Source organism: Phyllostomus discolor, chromosome 9 (assembly GCF_004126475.2).
Source record: "Phyllostomus discolor isolate MPI-MPIP mPhyDis1 chromosome 9, mPhyDis1.pri.v3, whole genome shotgun sequence".
In the NCBI taxonomy this organism is placed as follows: Eukaryota; Metazoa; Chordata; class Mammalia; order Chiroptera; family Phyllostomidae; genus Phyllostomus; species Phyllostomus discolor.
In genome coordinates, this window is record NC_040911.2 from 105384479 (window position 1) to 105396930 (window position 12452).

Below are 12452 nucleotides of genomic sequence, written 5' to 3' on the forward strand. Positions count from 1 at the left end.
CCCAGGTGGGGCCAGGCGGATGCACCCGCCCTGGCTGCTGGAGCCTGGCCTGCCGGCCTTGGACCGCCAGCCACCCGCTGGGCCAGGGGCGCCTCCTGCCCCCTCCCTCCCACCTCTACCCCTTCCTCTACCCCTTCCTCTTCCAGAGGCCCCAGGGCTATTTTTAGGCTATTTTTAACTCAGCTGAGCTGCGAGTGCAGAAGGTGGACAGAGAGGAGGGGCCCCATCTGCCTTCCTGTCCCCTCCCCTCCCGGGGTCCAGGCTTTCTGGGGACACTGGTCACTCCGACACCGGAGGGGAAACGGCACTGGACCCCACGAAGTGTGGGTCCCACACAGAGGCTACACGGGCACCCGAGGTCCACACTCGGGCCGGGACTCGGCCTCACACACACGCACCGGGAGGGACACGCGGGTGTGCACAGCCCCTGGGCACACAGGCCTGCTCACCCCCAGGCCAGACACACAGACTCAGAGACGGTTCAGTCTGCACAGACACTCGGCCGCTCCCCGCTCCCAGGACTCTGAGCCCTGGAGACGCGCCCACGCACAGGTGCCCAGGGGCCCCGGCGGGGGGCGCAGGGGGGGCCCTCAGGCCTCCTTCGTAGATGGATGTGGGCCAGAGCCCGCAGGTGGGGGAGCTCGGCCCCTCCGTCCTTTGCCCCCAGAACCTGCACAACTTCCCGCAGACCACCCGAGGGTCGCTCAGCACCCTTCCCACCCAGACGCCCGTGGTGAGGGGCAGGCTCGTGGCAGGGGCTGGGCCGGAGCTGACTCCCGCTGTCCCCTGTGTGCTCCCCCACACCCTCAGGACAGGAAGCCCAGGAGAGAGGCGGGGAGGCAGTTCGTGGAGAAGGCCTCCAAGCACACTCAGCCCCTTCCTTTCCCTGCGCCCCACTTCCCCTCCCCTCCCCCAGCCTTTGTTCCCTGGAGCAGCTGCCCCCACCCGCCGCCTGGAAGAACCCCGGGTGCTGGTCTGGGGCCTCCGTCCCCTGTGTCCTGGATGGGGGAGTCGGGGGAGGAGGGAGCCGGGTGGGAGGGAAGGGGCTCGGGACCCGGCACCGTGAGGGCAGCCGGCTGAGGTCCAGCTCCCCGCACCACCCCCACCTCTCCACCCGGAGGCCCCAGGGATGAAGGAGGGTGGGGAGCCTGCCCGGAGGACAGGACATCCTCTTGGCAGGACACAGGACGCAGGCCGGAGGTTCCCAGCCCGTCAAGGACACAGGGGGAAAAGGTCACCGGGGCCTGGGGCCCACCACTTCTAAGGCCCGCCAGGGCCTCTGACAGCCCGTCCAAGTTACTTCAGACGGGGACCTTGGGGCCAGCAGGGCCAGCACCAGAGAGACACCCCAGTCCCTGGCCCCCAACCCCAGGCCCCACCTTGGTCTGTCAGGCTGTGGAGCGGTGCACGCACTCACCCCGGTGGCCCCAGCAGCCCCGGGACAGGGGAGAGCAGGGGAGAGGCACGGTCGAGCCATGCCGGCCACCTGCACCTACCTCCCGCTCGGGAGCCGGGTCCTCAGGTGGGTCCCGGGGCCGCTGCCCTAGAGGAGGGGCCTCAGCCTGTCCCTGGCCCTCCCCGGCCCAGGCCAGCACCCAGGGACAGTCTCGTGGGGGTGAAGGCTGGGGGGACGGACCCCTTGCTCCTGCAGAGAGCAGCAGGGCCTGGCCCTCCCCGGGCTGGCACCGTCGGCTGAGCCTGGCTGACCGCTGGACCACTGGTCTGGGGGATGAGGATGTCGGGGGCCACGGACCAGAGGACTCCCTGCGGCTGCCTGATCCAGGCCGCCGGGACCTGGGCCTCGTCCATCGGCCCGTGGTCACTCCAGACCGGAGCACCCTGCTTGTTCCAGGAGGCCTGGGGGGTCCCGGCCCCCCTTCCGCCCAACACAGGTGCCCGCCGGTCAGTCATTCGCAGGAGCTTCTGCTGGCCCGCTCCAGTGGCCGAGTGGACAGGACGCCTCGCCTAAACACAGCCCCCAAAACGAGTCTCCACGATGTGCAGCTTGGGTCCAGAGTGGCCTCCGTCCACCCAAGGCGACACGGGCCAAAGGGGCTCTGGTTTCCACACCAGCCGGCGATGCCGCGGCCAGCATCAACCCCGGAGAGAGGGCCCCTCCGCGAGGCAGCCAGCTGCCCGGACCCAGCCCTCCCCGCCCTCCCCGCCCCCTCCCCACCCGGGTTTTTCTTCCTCCCTCACGGCCCCCACGTCTTCTTCCAAACTAAGCGTTCTGTTGCGGTGGGATTCACACACGGTGGTGTCACCGATTTTAAGCGCACAATTTGATGCACCCTGACACACGTGTGATCGTGCTGCCGCCACAGTCGTGCGGTCAGGCGTCCCCATCGCCCCAAGACGCCACCGTACCGCGGCAGCCCCGGTCCCGCTGGCCAGCCCTGCAGGGGCACCGCTGCAGGGTGTCCGTGAACGGAATCTCGCATTGGCGGCTCTGCTGTGGGTCGGTCCGCCGGGGCGGGCCCTCGGGTTTCCCAGCTCCGAGCCTCTTGCCCAGGCTGCTGTGGCCAGACCTGAGGCGGGGACGGTGCACGGGAGCCTTGCCTTTCTTTGCAGCAAATGCCTGGGAGCGCGGCTGCCGGGCCCTGCACTGGGCGGCTTGTCGCCTGCACTCCTTCCGTGTCCGTCTTGGGTCTGTCCACCCGCCCCAGACCGTCAGGTCCCCCCGGGCACCGGCCTCCTTGGTGTTGCCCCTCGAGGTGACCACAGCTGTTCCGACAGATGTCTGTCCCCCTGCGGCACCCGAGATGGGGGCGTGGGGGTGCTGACCAGGGGGACGCGACCGCGGAGCTGCGGGCAGCAGAGGTGATGACGAGGACAGCGGTGACTGGCTAGGCGACAGTGGCCGTGGGTGCTGGCAGTGACAGTGACGGACGTGGCCGTCTGTAATGGCGAAGGCTTGGAAGGCTCCTTGGTCCCTCCTTGGAGGCGCCCGGTACCCGCACTGGGAACCCACCAGGGAGGCGCCCCCACTCCCAGAGTCACACCCGTGTGGCCCACTGCCCCCACACCCGAGCCTCCTTGGCAAGGACGATGCCCACCCTCCCCCTCGGTGGGCACAGGGCCACAGCCCCTCCCCGAGCCCCGCGCTCCAGGGGCCGCTTACTCTGGGCCCTCCCAGAGGCGCGGCCTCCCCTCTCCGGCTGCCTTCCCGCTCGGTGCCCCTGGCGTCGTTTTCTCTAAGTTTTCTCTCAAAAACTCGGGAAGTGGGAGCCATGCTACCCTCTCACGGTGCCACCCATTTTCTGCTGGCCAGCACCCTGGCCACCGTGCATGGCTGGGGGCATCACTCTGGGCAGCAGAGGCTCAGCCCTGCCCCTGGCCACCAGCACAGCCGGCCCCGGGGGCGGTCTGCGGAGCGGCTCTGGTCCGGACGGTCGAGGGAGGGCGTCGGCCGAGGGAGGGCGTCGGCGGGGGGACAGTCCAGCTCCTCCGTGCAGAGCAACTTCGGGAGGAACCATCGCCGTCCTCACACCCACCTGGTGCCCGCGGCCGGAGGTCAGCTGAGGGTCAGCCTGGGAGGGTCTGCTCGGCTGGCCGGGGGACCCACCCTGACATCTGAGCCCCCGCCCCGTGTGGGCCTCAGGGTACCCCCTGGGACTTTCCAGGGGGCTGCGCCCACTGACCTGCTGACCAGGGCCTTTGCTGGGGCTGGGCAGGGAGCGGGGCATTTCCTGTCTGGCCTCCCTCCTCCCCACCCCAGGCTGTGGGCCCTGCTCCTTCCTCCCCTGCCCGCCCCCCCCCCCCGGGGGGGCTTTCCACAGAGCCCAGGCTGCTATTTTTAGCTGAGGGAGAGGGGCCAGATCCCGGCCCCACTGCCTCCCCCGGGGAGCCTGGGCAACGTCGGGGCTGGGGTTGGGCCCCGGGGGCCGGGGAGCCAGTTGCCCGGCGGCCCCTTCCTTCCTGCCCCGCACTCCACACCCCACGGGCGCCTGGCAGCCAAGGGGACCAGCAGGGGCGAAGGCTCGGGAGCCTGGTGGGCAGGGGCCCAGGCCCGGGGGGGTGGAGGGCCCGGGGTCTGGGTGGGCTGCCGCCCGCTTCCTGCAGCCGCGCCCCGGCACTTCAAAGGCCGCCGCGGCCCTGTGGTCACTCCCCGGCTCCCACGCAGCCAGCCGGAGGAGGGGCGGGGCGCACACGAACCCCTGGCAGCCGAGTCCGGCTCCAGCGGCTTCAAAGCAGCTGGGGGGGCAGCCCTGTGGTCAGCGTGGGTCCCCGGGGCCGGGCGGGGGGAATAACGGGCTCTGTTCTCGGCTCCTTCCTCCTCCCCACGCGCCGCCTCCCTGGGTGGGCTCAGGGCAAAAGCCCAGCCACTCTCTGGCCCCGGGACCCTGTCCTGACACAGGGCCCCCGGGAGTCAGACGCCTCCCCCTCCGTGGGCTGCGTGGGGTGTCCAGGTGGGGCCGCCGTGCGCCCCCCTTAGAGAAGCCATGGAACCGAGGCGGAGCGCCCCTGCGCGCCCCTCTGGTCCCTGGCTGGGGTCAGGCTCCCTTTTCTTCCCCTTCACCGCCTGCCCTCTCTCTCCGTCCACGTTTCTGCCCGAAGCCCTGGGGGCAGCCCGAGGGGAGGGGCGGAGGGAAGAAGGGCTTGCCTGTCTGGGCCTCCGGGGAGCGGCCGCTGCTCCCGCCCACCGCAGAGGTGGGCTGGGCCGGCTGCGGTGGGCTTGACCCCGTGCCAGATCCCCGGGGACGGCGGGGTGAGCGGGTGGGGGCGCGGAGCCTCGGAGCCGCCCGGAGAACAGAGAGCGCCTGTGAGCGAGGGGGCGGGGAGGAAGCGCTCAGGGTCCCCTGGGGTCAGCTCTGGGACAGTTGCCGTTTTTAATCTGCGCAGGAGGCTGAGAAGGAGCCGCGAGGGCTCTAACCTAGATCCGCTCAGAGCGAGCTTGGGGCGCGCGGGCGCCGGGGCCCAAGGACGGCCGCGCCCGGGGCTGTGAGTCCCGCAGGGCAGAGACCCGAGTTCGGGGCGGCCGTCCCCGCCCGCCGTCCGCCGTGGCCTTTCAGGGTCCCGCCCAGCTCTGCGCTGACCGTGCCCCCACCCGAGCCTCCGGGCCCCGCAGCCATCCACTCCCCGGCGCCCGGGTCTCCAGAAAGGGCCACTCGGCCCAGGGCTCCCCGGTTCAAGGCCACGTAGGAGCCCCATTCAAGAGCCTAAAATGCCGCCGTCGCCGGGGCCTCCGGGGGAGGCAGCTTTCAGCCCACGCGGCCGGCAGGTGGGAGGCCCGCGCCGTGAGAACGCGGACCTGGGGTCGCCCGCGCCACCCGCGGGCCGGGCGCAGTGCCCCGTGGCTCCCCAACTCGGCCCGGGACGCACTGCCAGCGACCACCCGGCTCTCCGGGCGCAGGCAGGACTCGGCTCCGCGACCCCTGGCCCCCGGCCCCACACCACCGCTTTCCGCGCTCTGAGCGCCGGCGGGACCCGTGCTGGGCGGGGCTCTGCGGGAACGCCCGTCCCGCCCCCCGGACGCGCCCCTGCGCGTCCCCGCGGAGCTCGCGCCCTCCGCGGGCGGGGACTCCAGGTCCCCCCTCGGTCTTCCGAGGTCCGCTGGGTCAACCGCCCTTCCTTGGGCGACACCGCCCGCCCTCCGCGCGGCTTCACCGCGTTGTGACGGTTCCACGGCTTTGAGGAACCTGGAAAGGTGGCCTCAGTCCTCCGGGGACCTCGGCCCCCCGCGGAGTCAGAGCTGCCTCGGGAAGCCCGGGCGCGGAGACGCGGGCTCAGAGTCGGCGACCCGCGGCGAGCCGGCAGGCCGGCTACCTGTCTGGGACCCGGGACAGCGTCCTTTCCCCGCCCCGTCGCCGCTCTCTGGGGTCTTGCACTGGCGAAGGGAAGCGCGGCGCATCCCGAGCCCCAACTTGCAGGCGGAGGGTCCCCGACCTTTTCCATTCGCCCACCCCCCACCCCCACCCCGCCGCGCCCCGAGTCAGGCCAGCTGTCGGAGATCCAGGCCACAGTTTCTATCTGGCCGCCGCTGGGCGCGGGTCCCACAGGTGAGGGGTCTCCAGGGGGCAGAGAGCGAAAAGTGGGGCGGCTGGCGGCAGGGCTTTCGGTGGGGGCCTTGCCAGCGGGTCAGGACCAGTCCCTCGAGTTAAACTAGGGCCACAGACACGAGGAGCCCCGGCCGGTGCCTCTGCTTCAGATGGGCACCCACGCAGGACTCTCAGGCGGCACCAGCCCCTAGAAGAGCAACCCAGCCGTGGCTGGGGTGGCGCGGAGGACTGAGCAGGGGCCTGTGATGGCGAGGGTCGCCAGTTCAACTCCCAGTCGGGGCACAGGCCTGGGTTGTGAGCCAGGTCCCCGCTGGGGGCCTGCGAGAGGCAACTGATTACCCCCGAGTCTCCGGCACTTTGATGCTTTCCTCCCCCTCCCTTCCCCTCTCTCTAAAAATAAACAAATATATTTTTTTTTAAAAAAAGGGAAAAGAAAAGCGACCTAGCCAGATCTCCTACCCTGGAGACCACCCACCCCCTTCCCTGAGGCAGGCACTTGGGACCTGGGGAAGGGCACCCCGGGGTGCCCCCTGGCAGCCAGGGCGCAAGTGACTGGACGGCCCCCTCGCCGGGCCTGCCGGCGTGTGTCTGCAGCAGCCGGGGAAGGCGGGTGTTTCTGGAGAGCAGGCAGGGGCGGGGCAGGGCCGCTGGCTGTTCTGTGTGGCGTCTGCGTCTGGCTGGCTGCGGTGCGAAAACCACAGCGAAGCCCCCACCTCCCCCCAACCCTGTGCTGCGTGTGCGGTGGCAGGCGGAGGACGAGGCTGTGCTCCCAGGAGTGACCCTGGGCCCACGTGCAGGGGCCCTTCCAAGTTCAAGTGTGGGCTCCCGGGGTCCTCGCAGCAGCCAGGCCTCGAGCCGCACGGCGGCGGGGGCGCTGCTGCCCGTGAGGCCGCACAGCGTGGGGAGAGAGAGGAAGGAGGGGGCCCAGGCGTGTACCCCCCGGCCCACCATCCTTGAGGGCGCTGGGTAGCGAGCGCTGTGATTCCAGATGTTCAGCAGCTGTCGTGGCCATTTCCGCCCCTTCTCTGACCCCACATCCGCCAGGAAGCGTCCCCTCCTGTCCTCAGGCTCCGAGCCAGCCCCCACCTTCCCTGCACCCCATTTCCTGAGCAGAGGCGTTTGTGCGGACTCAGCTCCCCCTCCCCAGGCCCAGGGCGCTGCTCCCAGCGCCGCCCTGGGCCAAGCCCACTGGCTGGACACCCCCTGCCGGGGCTCTGGTCCTGGCCGGGCCCCTCCAGCCTCCGGGACTGGTCTTCTCTCTCTCCCTCCGCGCCTTCCCCGAGCTTGGCTCTGCTGCCGGCAGCATAAATCAGGGCCCTGGGGAGGCTGAGCAGCCGGGCCGGAGGGAGTGCTGCACTGCCTTCGTGGGAGGGAGGGTGGCAGCCCGGGGGAGAAGGGCAGAGGTCACAGCGCCCGGCAGGCTCTGTGGGGGTGGGGTGCGTATGGAGAGGGCTGCCTGTGGATGCTGGGGCGTGGGGGCTGCCTCCTGGAACGGAGAACCGACAGGGGGACGCAGCCCTGCCTTCCCGGAGCAGATGGGGGGCACGAGAGGTCACTGCAGCCGGCCCAGTCCGGGGGGCTCTTCTGGAGGGGATGGCGGGAGGAGGGCTCCCTTCCTGTCACATGCTTTCCTGTCTCAGCAGAGCTGGTGGCTCTGGGCACTCGGGCTCCCGTGGGCTGGGGGTAGGGCTGGGGGGGGCAGGTCAGGGGCCAGGCCAGACACAGGGTAATGGCCCCAGGGAGCCAGCAGCTCCAGCTGGCTGACCTCTGCCCCTCAGATCGGGGAGCCTAGGGCAGGTGGGCCTGGGTGAATGGGGGGTTGCCCCAGGGGGACGAGAGTTCTGGGGAATCGAAACAAAATGTGGTGTGTCCCACACCCTGTGCAGACAGTCCTCCAGGACCCCCCCCCCCACTGTGTCCCTGTGTCTGCCCGAATCCGGGCTGCGGACCCTCTGCTCTGCTGGGTCACCCCTCAGGTCTCACGGAAGGAGCCGCGGCCTCTGATCTGCACGGCCCCTCCCCCCGAAGCCGGGTTTATGGAAGCGGTCCCTGGGGAAGTAAATGCCCCCGCCCCCTATCTCCTCCCCTAACCGCGGGGCCAGGGGGGCATTTCAGGGGGAGGACTGCCAATCCCTGCGGGCACCTCCACCCACCCCTGGGCCCCAAGTGTGGTGCTCCGGGGTTTCCCTCTTCAGGTAGCCCCCCAACTGCCCCTCAGGACCCAGTGAAGAGGCGGCATGGTTGTGGATCCGAGGGGCAGAAGGGGGGCCCCTGCCCAGGTTGCCCCTGAACCCTGAGTTACCTCTGGGTCCTCAGGACCAGGCCAAGGAGCAGAGCCACCCGACCTGGAACTTGGGCCGGAAAATCTGGATCTCAGCAGCCGGGGGGAGGGGACAGGGGGCAGAGTTGCCAGATTTAGCAAAAATCAACAAACAAACCTACAAACAGGATATCCAGTATGTCCCATGCAACATTTGGGACATACTTGTACTCAGCAAGCATTTGTTCTTTATCTGGAATTCAAATTTAACTGGGTATTTTGTATTTTATCCGGAAACCCTGGGGGACGGTCAACTGGCCCAACCTACTCGCCTTGTCCCCCGACCCCTCCTGCCCTCCAGCCCCCGAGGGCGGCAATGTCCTCAGCTCCACTTCCCACCGCTGGCGCAGGCTGACGGGCCGACTGCCCGATCCGGATACACAGGGGAGCAGAGAGGGCCCTGGAACCCTCCCCAAAGGACCGGGTCTTGCAGGCAGGCCTGGCTCTCAGGTGGCAGAGTCTGGCTGGCTTTGCCCGATGCCTGTCTGAGCTCCAGGCCACCAGGGAATGAGCCCCTATCTGGCTCTTCCCTGGCTCCCCTTGTGGCCGCCAACCCTGCCACCTTCGCCCCCAGGTGGGGTGGCCCTCCCTGGTGGAGAAAAAGGGGAACCCACTAGAGCCCTCTAGAAAAGAGGAAGGTATCGCTTGCGGGGTGGTTTCAGGGGGTGGAGGGCTTGACCAGTGGCTGAAAATGAGGAACACTGGCCAGGAAGCACCCACCTGGAGAGGGGCCGCCGCTCCGAGGAGCGGCTGGAAAGAGGATCCAGCACAGGCGGGGGTTTCCAGCCTGCGCCCTCCCCTGACCTGAGGAGGAAGGTGGGGGGGGACCCGCAACCCCAACTGGGAGCACAGGCTGCACCCCTGCCCCGACAGCAGCCCCGCCAGCCGGCAGTGCCAGATTCCCTGGGCTGCTGGGTGCACTGGGGGCCAGGGCACCGCGCACGGGTCTGGGCGGGGCACTGCCGCCCCCCAGCTTCTGTGGGAGACCACCCTGTCTCTGCAGAGACGCCCTCGGCCTGCCACCGGAGCAGCTCCAGCCTGTCCCCAGCTTCTGTCCCCACCAGTGTGGGTACCTCCCCACTCCCCAGGTGGGGGGACCATCCCAGAGCAAACCCTGAGTCTTCCCCGGGGAGACCCAGGCCTCCGTCCGTGAGAGGTGGAGGCTGTGTATTTCCCACCTGCCTGTCCTTCAGTTTAAGGACAGGGGTGGATGCTGCTTTGGGTATGGGTGGCAGGTGGGTGAAGCTGGGGCAGTGGAGGTAGAGGCAAGGAGGGCGTGGGGAGGGTGTGGCCACCTCCCAGTCCTAAGGCTTGTGTCCCAGGGGTGGGGCAGAACCTGAGGGTCCATGACTGGGAACCCTTTGTGAGCCCATCACAGGGTGTCATCTCTTCCCCCCAGCAACAGTGACTCACAAAGGTGGCTGGAGCAGGTGGAAGGCCCAGGTCATAAAGGCCATTAAGACTAAGCCCAGAGGAGGGCGTCCTAACACAGCCCGAGCCGTGCTCGCCCTTGCAGCTGGGCTGGGCTGGGCTGGGCTGGCCCTCCCACCTGCACCCAGCCTTGCCACTGCGCGTTAAGCAGGGCTCGCGCCCAGCATGTAGCAGCCTTGACGCCCATGTGTGTCGTCTGCTTCGTGAAGGCGCTAGTGCAAGTCTTCAAGATCTACCTGACTGCCAACTACACCGACAACTTCCGCAGCTGGCCGGTGGACTTCCGCTGGGATGATGTGCGCGCCCCCGGTGCGGGCGGCAGCGGTCACCGCGCGCTGACGTGCACGGCGGCCGCGGCCGGCGTGTGGCTGCTCCAGGATGCTGCGCTGGGTGCGGGTGCGCCTGGGAGGCCGCTGCGCGGGTCGCGCAGCCAGATGCAGTGCCTCCTGCAGCAGATCCGTGAGCTGCCCAGCCAGCTCGCCAGCTACGTGCTGGCCCACTCGCTGGGCCGCTGGCTCGTGTACCCCGGCTCCATATTCCTGATGACCCGAGCGCTGCTGCCGCTGCTGCAGCAGGGCCAAGAGCGCCTCGTGGAGCGCTACTGCGGCCGGCGAGCCAAGCTGGTGGCCAGTGACGGCAACGAGATCGACACCATGTTCATGGATCGCCGCCAGCACCCGGGCAGCCAGGGCCGCGGCCTGCACCTGGTCATCTGCTGTGAAGGCAACGCGGGATTCTACGAGATGGGCTGCCTGTCCGCGCCGCTGGAGGCTGGCTACTCGGTGCTGGGCTGGAACCACCCCGGCTTCGGGGCCAGCACTGGCGAGCCGTTCCCCCAGCACGATGCCAACGCCATGGACGTTGTGGTCAAGTACGCGCTGCACCGCCTGCACTTCCCGCCCGCCCACGTGGTGGTCTACGGCTGGTCCATTGGCGGCTTCACAGCCACCTGGGCCGCCATGACCTACCCAGAGCTGGGGGCCCTGGTACTGGATGCCACCTTCGACGACCTTGTGCCCCTGGCCCTGAAGGTCATGCCCCAGAGCTGGAAGGGACTGGTGGTGCGCACCGTGCGCGAACACTTCAACCTCAACGTTGCGGAGCAGCTGTGCGGCTACCCTGGGCCGGTGCTGCTGGTCCGGCGCACGCTGGACGACGTAGTCAGCACCTCGGGCCCCCTGCGCCCCCTGGCGTCCGGCGACGTGAAGGGCAACCGCGGCAACGAGCTGCTCCTGCGCCTGCTGCAGCACCGGTACCCCGCCGTGATGGCCCGTGAGGGTCTCGCCGTCGTGGCTCGCTGGCTGCGCGCCAGCACCCTGGCGCAGGAGGCCGCTCTCTATGCGCGCTACCGCGTGGACGACCAGTGGTGCCTGACACTGCTGCGCTCCTACTGCGCGCGCTGCGAGGACGAGCAGGACGACGGGCAGGCCTGGGGGCCGCATGGGCTCCCCTTCCCGTGGCTGGTGGGCCAGGGCTTGAGCCGGCGCCGCCGCCGGCAGCTCGCACTGTTCCTGGCGCGCAAACACCTCAAGAACGTGGAGGAGACTCACTGCAGTCCACTGGAGCCCGAGGACTTCCAGCTGCCCTGGAGGCTGTAGCATTTGCCCATCTGCAGGGCCTCAGGGCCAGTCCCCTCCCCACACCCCAACCAGTAAAGCTGGCCTGCCCTGGGGATCCCGACCTATTGCTGGGGCGGGCCGGGCACTTCCAGCTCGCTTTCTTCCCTCCGACACTTGTGCTTGTCCTGGTCTGCTCCTGGCTCCTGAAGGGAGTGCGAGGATTAACCTGACCAGAGTAACGGGAACGCTGTGTAATAGGGACTTTGAACATGACAAAATGATGCTGGGAACATGGGCTGTGGGGCCCTCGGAGGTGCCGTTCCCCCAGCCTGGGTGACGGGGTGGTTCCGGGAAAGATGGGCGTTGAAAGGTTTGAACGAGTTACCCCGAGCTATGAAAGGACATTGGTGAGTATAAAGCAGGTCTTAGCAGCTGGACCTTCCTGGACTGTGATGCCGCCACTCCCGGGGGTCCCCTCCCCACGTGCACTCCTGGCTTCTACAAGAGGGGTTCGGTGGAACTGCAGCCTTGAAGGAACGGGTGCACACAGTGCTGTATCCATGTGGGGCCACGGCCACACCCGCACCAGTTGCTCCCTGCTGGGCGTCCGCTGAGCCAGGCCCGGGCTGGGCCTTGGCCCTGGCTCAAGGGTGCCACGCAGAACCAGAGACAAGCTTCTCTGCTCCCCACTATCTGTGGTGCAGTCACTTTCTGCCTGTCTGCCTTGGACTGTATGAAGCAGAGACCACGGGCTGCCCCCAGCCTCTGGGGACGGGCTGGCCAGGGAGGGTTGAGCAAGAAACTCCGGAGAAGCGGAAACAGTTGCGTGGGGCAGACATATAATTGACAGCACCAGAGCAGGACACGGCCACGGTGCACCGGGGCAAGCAGTGGCAGAGGTGGGCGTGTGTGGTGACATAAACAGGGAGACGCCTGTGGGAGGTGGTGAGCTTTGAGCTGAGACGGAAAGAGGACTTCGGTGAAGGAAGGGGATTCTGTGCCTGGGAGTCACCGTGGCGTGGCTGGAGGCAGAAGCACAGTCCCTGTGTGGGCAGATCCCAAGGGCTTTGCCTAGCGTTTGAGGATTTGCTTCTAGGGACAAGGAGGAGACGAAGAAGGGCAATTGCGGGAGCTGTTCGAACG

The 12452-nt window shown here is 68.6% G+C and overlaps 1 protein-coding gene across 1 annotated transcript; it reads left to right on the top strand.

Moving 5' to 3' along the window:
* Positions 1–9781: 9781 nt before the first annotated feature.
* Positions 9782–11348, top strand: ABHD16B (abhydrolase domain containing 16B). Its single transcript, XM_028524931.2, has one exon. The coding sequence runs from the start codon at positions 9936–9938 to the stop codon at positions 11346–11348; it is 1413 nt and encodes a 470-aa protein (XP_028380732.1). The 5' UTR covers positions 9782–9935.
* The last annotated feature ends 1104 nt before the right edge of the window (positions 11349–12452 follow it).